Source organism: Scomber scombrus, unplaced genomic scaffold (assembly GCF_963691925.1).
Source record: "Scomber scombrus unplaced genomic scaffold, fScoSco1.1 SCAFFOLD_266, whole genome shotgun sequence".
Taxonomy (NCBI): domain Eukaryota; kingdom Metazoa; phylum Chordata; class Actinopteri; order Scombriformes; family Scombridae; genus Scomber; species Scomber scombrus.
This window is the reverse complement of record NW_026910603.1, coordinates 15,001-22,500: the sequence shown is the minus strand read 5'-3', so window position 1 is coordinate 22,500 and position 7,500 is coordinate 15,001. Positions and strand designations below refer to the sequence as shown.

Genomic DNA, 7,500 nt, shown 5'->3' with positions numbered 1-7,500 from the left:
TGTGTGTCTCTGTGTGTGTGTGTGTGTGTGTGTGTATATGTGTGTGTGTGTGTGTGTGTGTGTGTGTGTGTGTGTCTCTGTCTCTGTGTGTATATGTGTGTGTGTGTATCTCTGTCTCTGTGTGTATATGTGTGTATATGTGTGTGTGTGTCTGTGTCTGTGTTTGTGTGTGTGTGTCAGTGTGTGTGTGTGTGTTTCTCTGTCTCTGTGTGTGTGTGTGTGTATATGTGTGTGTGTGTGTGTGTGTCTCTATGTGTGTGTGTGTGTGTGTGTGTGTGTGTGTATCTCTGTCTCTGTGTGTGTGTGTGTGTGTGTGTCTCTCTATGTGTGTGTGTGTGTGTGCTGCAGCCTCTCATTGATCAGCAGCTACTATCACAGAGCAGGAAACGCTCTCAGCTTGTAATTACCTGCTTTAAGCGTCTCTTCACCTCTCGGGACAGATAGTCGCCTGGTGCTCTGCTAACGGAGGAAACATCACTTCACACTTTCATCTGTTAGGAACTATGTTCATCTGCTACAAGAATAAATAGGATCAAATCATTAATGTATGATATTAACTTTATTAATCCCACAGTGGTGAAAGTTACAGTGTTACAGCAGCATGAATAGAAAGAGCCTCAATACAAACAACAATAATAATTATACATTTTATTTATAGAGAGATTAACCCTCCTGTTGTCCTCAGGTCAAGAAAGGAAGGAAGGAAGGAAGGAAGGGAAGGAAAGGAGTAAGGAGGGATGGAGGAAAAGAGGAAGGAGAGAAGGAATGAAAGAAGGAAGGAAGGGAAGGAAAGGAGTAAGGAGGGATGAGGAAAAAAGGAAGGAAGGAAGGAAAGGAGTAAGGAGGGATGGAGGAAAAGAGGAAGGAGAGAAGGAATGAAAGAAGGAAAGAAGGAAAGGAAAGGAGTAAGGAGGGATGAGGAAAAAAGGAAGGAAGGAAAGAAAGGAGTAAGGAGGGAGGGAGGAAAAGAGGAAGGAAGTAAGGAGAGGTATTGTAGGTATTACACTTTGTTACACTTTAACACACTAATAATACTTATTAACAGACTAAAAATACATTGAAAATACACTTTAATTCACTGTTACACTGAATATTTGCTGTTTTATTTTCCATATGTGGTGATAAAATGCATTAAATGATCTTTATGCTTTGAACTGTTGATCAAATATAGAATTTTCATTGGGAGCAGATATTACAGCAGATGTTTTTATGTCTTTACAGGTTCAGTTTTTTGGGTGTTCTTTGGCCTGAATGTGAATCTTTCGTCTTGTGATTAAAAAAAAAAAGTCTAAATGTGACCCGAGCTGCTTCTTCTTCATCATCATCTTCTTCTTCTTCTTCTTCTTCTTCTTCTTCATTTTTCATGTTGTGTTATATTTTGCAGGGTCACTGGGGCCACGTGGAGGAGATCGAACTCGTCAACGATGGATCCGGTTTGGGTTTCGGCATCGTTGGAGGGAAGACGACGGGCGTTGTTGTTCGAACGCTGCTGCAGAACAGCGTCGCTGATAAGGTGAGAGAGGAGGACTATCACTTCCTCCTTCTTCTACTTCTCCTTCTCCTCCTCCTTCTCTTTCTCCCTTCTCCTCCTCCTTCTCCCTTCTCCCTTCTCCTTCTCCTTCTACTTCTCCTTCTCCCTTCTCCCTTTTCCTTCTCCTTCTCCTTCTACTTCTCCTCCTCCTTCTCCTTCTCCTTCTCCTTCCTCTTCTCCTTCTTCTTCTTCTCCTCCTTCTCCTACTTCCTTCTTCCTTTTCCTTCTTCTTCTCCTTCTCCTTCTTCTTCTCCTTCTCCTACTTCCTTCTTCCTTCTCCTTCTTCTTCTCCTTCTCCCTTCTTCCTTCTCCTTCTCCTTCTCCTACTTCCTTCTCCTTCTCCTACTTCCTTTTTCCTTCTTCTTTCTCTTTCTTCCTTATTCCTTCTTCCTTCCTCCTTTTTCCTTCTTCCTTCTCCTCCTTCTCCTTCTCCTTGTCCTTTTCCTCCTTCTCCTTCTCCTCCTCCTCCTCATTCTCCTTCTCCTACTTCCTTCTTCCTTCTCCTTCTTCCTTCTCCTTCCCCCTTTTCCCTTCTTCCTTCTCCTTCTCCTTCTCCTACTTCCTTCTTCCTTCTCCCTTCTTCCTTATCCTTCTCCTTCTCCTTCTCCTACTTCCTTCTTCCTTCTCCTTCTCCCTTCTCCCTTCTTCCTTCTTCCTTCCTTCTTCTTCTTCTCCTTCTTCCTCCTCCTCCTCCTTCTTCTTCTTTTTCTTCTTCTCCTTCTCCTCCTCCTTCTTCTTCTTCTTCTTCTTCTTCTTCTTCTTCTTCTCCTCCTTCTCCTTCTTCCTTCCTCCTTCTCCTTTCTCCTTCCTTCTCCTTCTTCACTTCCTGCTAACGAGGAGCCGTCGAGCAAGGCAGCGCAGCTCAGAGTGTCAGCAGAGACAGACGCTGTTTAAAGCTCAGAGCATCAATAAAGAGCTGAGAGACAGATCAGTACATCAGCAGAGAGAGGGAGGAGTAGAAGATAAAAGAAGGAATCATTGCTGCAGTGTTAAAGAGGATTAATTACATCAGTTAGATTAATTAGATTAATTAGATTAATTAGAAGAAAGCTCAGAGTGATGTTACAGAGGGATCGACTTCCTGTTTCTCTTTATTAAAGTGGAAATTTAACGTTTAACGAATTTGATAAATATATTTTGATTTAAGAACTTTTTTCCCTCTTTTACCTCTTTAAACTCATCTTTTCCTTTATTTCCTCTTCTCCTCTTTCTCTCTGCTTTCTGTCTACACACTGAAAATACACTTTAACACACTTTAACACACTGAAAATACACATTAACACACTCAAAATACACTTTAATACACTTTAACACACTTTAACACACTGAAAATACACTTTAACACACTTTAACACACTGAAAATACACTTTAACACTCTTTCCTCTTTGCCTCCTCACTGTTTTCCCTTTCTTGTATCTTAATTTAAATCCTTACCTTTAATACCTTTTAATTTCATTGCACAGTGTAAAATTAAAAGTGTGTCCAGTGGTTCATACAGTTCACATAAAACTACAGAGAAGTAGACACATTACAGTCTGTTTAAATTAATATAAACAAACAATAAATAATATAAAACAGACGTTTATAAAGCAGAGTTAGTAGCAGGAGTTAAAAGCTGTATTTTAAAAGCTTGTTATATTATCCATTGTGTCAAATCTGCATCGTAAAAGTAACTAAACACATTTGTTGACGTCTTAAACTTACACACTGATCATGTGACGTCTCCTTGTCCAATCAGGACGGGCGTCTGCGGACAGGTGACCACATCCTGCGCATCGGGGCGACGCCCACCAGCGGCCTGACCAGCGACCAGGTGGTCAAGGTGCTGCAGGGTTGCGGGAGTCACGTGACCATGCTGATTGCCAGGGATCCTCGGGGTCAGAGGTCAATGCCCCCACCTCCCCCGCCACCTCCAAACTCCGCCCCCGTCTCCCACTTGCCCCCCCGACCTCCGGATGTGACTCCCCAACGGCGGCCGAGCAGGACGGTGAGCAGACTTAACGTTCAGTCATCGATAGAGAAGAAACCTGGTGATGGAGGTGAACTAATGTGTGTGTGTGTGTGTGTGTGTGTGTTTTTGTGTGTTTCAGCCCAATCTGGAGGGTTTTGAGATCCACGAGGTTCCTCTCATAAAGAACGAGGGTCAGAGTCTCGGCATCTCCATCATCGGCTACAACGCTCTGACCAGCGAAGGTAGAAAACGCTGTTCAAACAGCAGCAAATACACACTGAAAATACACTGTAACCATAGACTGTATATATAATGGACGTAACATCCGTGACGTCACCCATTGGTTTGTGGACTGCTGCTCGGAGTCTATCGGATCTGAGCAGCGCCATCTTGAAAATTTCTGGTGCATGCTGGGAAAAATAAAAAACATGGATTCTACTTATATGGGCATCAGGAGGAGCATGAGGCGCCCTCCTGAACCTGTGAACCAATCAACCTGTCAATCACCACGTAGCCACGCCCTAATGCATACCCTGCTTTATCATCACATATAAAATCAGGGAGGCCAAAATGTCCCAAATGAACATCATACTGCATTGAAGAAGGCTTTAAACTAGCGATTGAGACCATAAACACATTTTGAAAACGTTTACTGAGGTTAGAAATCAAGTGAGAAGTTGGTGAATTCTCCATTGACTTGTATAGAGACGGAAGTCCTTTTGACACCAAAACGGTCGCCCCCTGGTGGCCTTTTGATAGAATGCAGTTTTAAGTTACTTCCTGGTTGGCCTCATTTCAGAGGACCGGACCTCCCCACCTGACTTTAACCAATGAAAATACACTTTAACACACTTTAAAACACTGTGTGTGTGTGTGTTTCTCTCCCTGTTCAGATGCAGTCGGTGTGTTTGTCAAACACGTGGTTCCCGGCAGCGCAGCGGACCACAGCGGAAACATCCGAGTCCACGACCGACTGATTGGTGTAAGGAGTTATTCTCTCTCTCTTTGTGTGTGTGTCCCACAGTTTTAATACAACATAACCATATTCACCCATTTAAACTCAGAGAACTTAAAGCCCATGATATTTTTCATTCACCTCTGATTCTGTTTCCATCTCTCCTCTTTTTTCCAGCTGGACGCAGTCAGTCTGCACGGTCTGACCAATAAGGAGGTTCTGGAGGTGATGAAGCAGACGGGTCAGACTGTGGTTCTCACTGTGGTCAGGAAGAAAACCAAAACCCTGGAGAGATCCCTGGATAAAGGTAGAGAGAGAGGGAGAGAGAGAGAGAGAGAGGGAGAGAGAGAAAGAGAGAGAGAGAGACTCAGGGTTTGAACCTGCTGCTTCTATCAGATAAAACACAGTAAACACATGTAGTTACAGTCATTAAAGAGGAATGAGTCAGTGCTGTAATTACAGACACTGGGAGTCAGCATCACTGCAGCAGCTCTTATAATCAGCTAAATATTGTGATAATAGTCTGAGTCAGTTTGAGTCCCGGAGACATCAAAGCTACAGTAAGAAAGCTTTTTAAAAACTTTATTGGTGAAATAACGTGACAAACAAGGACGGACATAGAGACATGGTGACTTATCAGATATAAAAAAGAACTAATGATAGACAATAAACATAACATAAGACAAGTTTGGTGAGTTATGTTGTAGATGTGTGTGTGTGGTAAGATGTTTTAACAAGTCTGTGGTTTATAATAATAATATTAATAATAATAATAATAATAATAATAATAATAATTGTACATGTGTGACTTTATAAAACAAAGCAGCAGAATACGTTCACATGATGAAACTGAGGAGCAGATGAAAATAAACTGTTTATTTATCCATCAGTAAAAATAACACTAGGTTATATTTTATGCTGTTTGTGACACTCAGTGTGGATTTGATCAATATTTATTGGTTAAAAAAACAAGATAAAGATTTAAAAAGAAACTGAAAGCATGAATAAAACAAGCAAAAAAATCTGTATATTACATTTAAACAACAAGACAATAAAAAGTGCTTTAAATAAAACATAAAATGCATCAATACAGGTTATAAAAGACATAAAAAGACATTTAAATAAGTGTTAAATTGGGAGGAAAATGGAGCTTAACTAGAATAAGTGTGAGATATTAACTCTCACTTATAACAATAATAATAATAATAATAATAATAATAATAATAATAATAATAATAATAATAATAATAATAATAATGATATAAAAGTAAGTCTGATATCACAGTAAGTTTCCTTTAATGGCCTTTATAACCTGACATGTTTTATATTGTGTATCTCACACATATTTCAGTTTTATGATTATATGTTATTAAACCTATAATGTTCTGCAGCCTCTTCTTCTCTTTTCTTATTTCCTGTCTGAAGCCGCTCCGCCTTCTGTCCTCTCGCTCAGATTAAGATGACAAATTTGTTTACAGCCGAGTGTAATTTTCCCCCAAACTGTCCTGAGAGCTGCTGCATCCTGTCCCGTCCGCACAGATTAATGCACCTGCTGCACGCTCATTTTTATGGTCCCGCGATCGGCCGCCGGCGAGCACTGGTCAGCCTCCAGGCCACGGAGAAACAAGTGATTTAAAAATAAAGAAGAAGAAGAGGAGGAGGAGGAGGACTCTTCTGTTCTGCTCATTTCTGCAGCTCTCTTATCTGCACACACACACACACACACACACACACACACACACACACACACACACACACACACACACACACTCACACACACTCACACACTCATGAAGAGACTGACAAGGAAAATAAAGTTCACTGTGTGCATCACCCAAACATGAAACAATCAGGAGAGGAGGTCAAAGGTCAGAGCGGCAAAGCAGACTCACTTCAGTAATCGAGTCGTAGAAATATTGAGTCAAAACTTCCAAACAGAAACCTTCTTAACCTTCCTGTCGTCCTCCGGGGTCGAATGGACCCCGTCTGTCTTGACTGTTCCTTCTTTCCCTCCTTTCTTTCCTTCCGTCTGTCCTTCCTTCCTCCCTCCTTCTCTCTTTCTTTCCTTCCTCTCTCTTTCCTCCCTTCTTTCTTTCCTCCCTCCCTCCTTCTTTCCCTCCTTCTTTCCTTCCTTCCTCCCTTCCTCTTTTCCTTTCTCCCTCCTTCTTTCCTCCCTACCTCCCTCTTTCTTTCCTTCCCTCCCTCCTTCCTTCCTTCCCTCATTCTTTCCTTCCTTCCTTCCTTCCTTCCTTTCTTCTGTCCTTCCTTCCTCCCTCCCTCCTTCTTTCCTTCCCTCCTTCCTGCCTTCCTTTCTCCCTCCCTCCTTCCTTCCTTTCCTTCCTTCCTTCCTCCTTTCCTTCCTTCTTCCTTTCCTTCTCCCTTTCCTTCCTTACTTCCTTCTTCCTCCCTCCCTCCCTTCCTTCCTTCCTTGACTCAAGGACAACAGGAGGGTTAATCATCTGACCCTGTGTCATTATATATCATATCATAATGTATAATATCATATTATATAATGTTTTTAATCAAATTTCCTCAAAATCCTGCAACCAGATAGTTTAATTGAAAATCTTAATCTCACTAAAATGTGTTTTGGGTTTTTTTTGCATTACAAAAAGTAAAATTTAACAATTTATTTGGTCTTAAACATTTCAGAATTAACTTTAAAAAACACAACTTGTTTAATATCTAATAAGCATCTAATGTAAACTCATTAAAATTCACAAATTTCCATTTAAATTTAAATAAATTTAACATTATGTAAATAAGAAAATCAGTTTCTGTCTGCGGGAACTTTTACTGGAGAACAATGTTTACATCTCATTGTGTCTCTGATCAGTTTCTTACATCAAAACTCATATTTACGTCTCAGAAGTCAAAGTTTGACCCAAAAAAAAGGTTCACTTACTGTCTTTTTCCTGAGCTTACTTCCATACTAACTTCCATACTTCTTTACATAGTTACTTCCATACTTACTTACTTACATACTTACTCAATAACTAACTTCCTTCCGTACTTACGCACTTCCTTCCAACCTTACTTACTTCCATACTTACTTCCATACT

At 40.8% G+C, this 7,500-nt stretch overlaps 1 protein-coding gene across 1 annotated transcript in view; it reads left to right on the top strand.

Moving 5' to 3' along the window:
• The window catches only part of LOC133977120 (inaD-like protein), a 33,540-nt gene that overhangs the window by 12,788 nt on the left and 13,252 nt on the right, over positions 1 to 7,500 (top strand). The window contains exons 7-11 of the mRNA XM_062415257.1: positions 1,385 to 1,513; positions 3,271 to 3,519; positions 3,623 to 3,725; positions 4,377 to 4,465; positions 4,616 to 4,745. Of these exons, the coding sequence (XP_062271241.1) occupies positions 1,385 to 1,513; positions 3,271 to 3,519; positions 3,623 to 3,725; positions 4,377 to 4,465; positions 4,616 to 4,745 (700 nt within the window). The remainder of the gene's footprint in view (positions 1 to 1,384; positions 1,514 to 3,270; positions 3,520 to 3,622; positions 3,726 to 4,376; positions 4,466 to 4,615; positions 4,746 to 7,500) is intronic.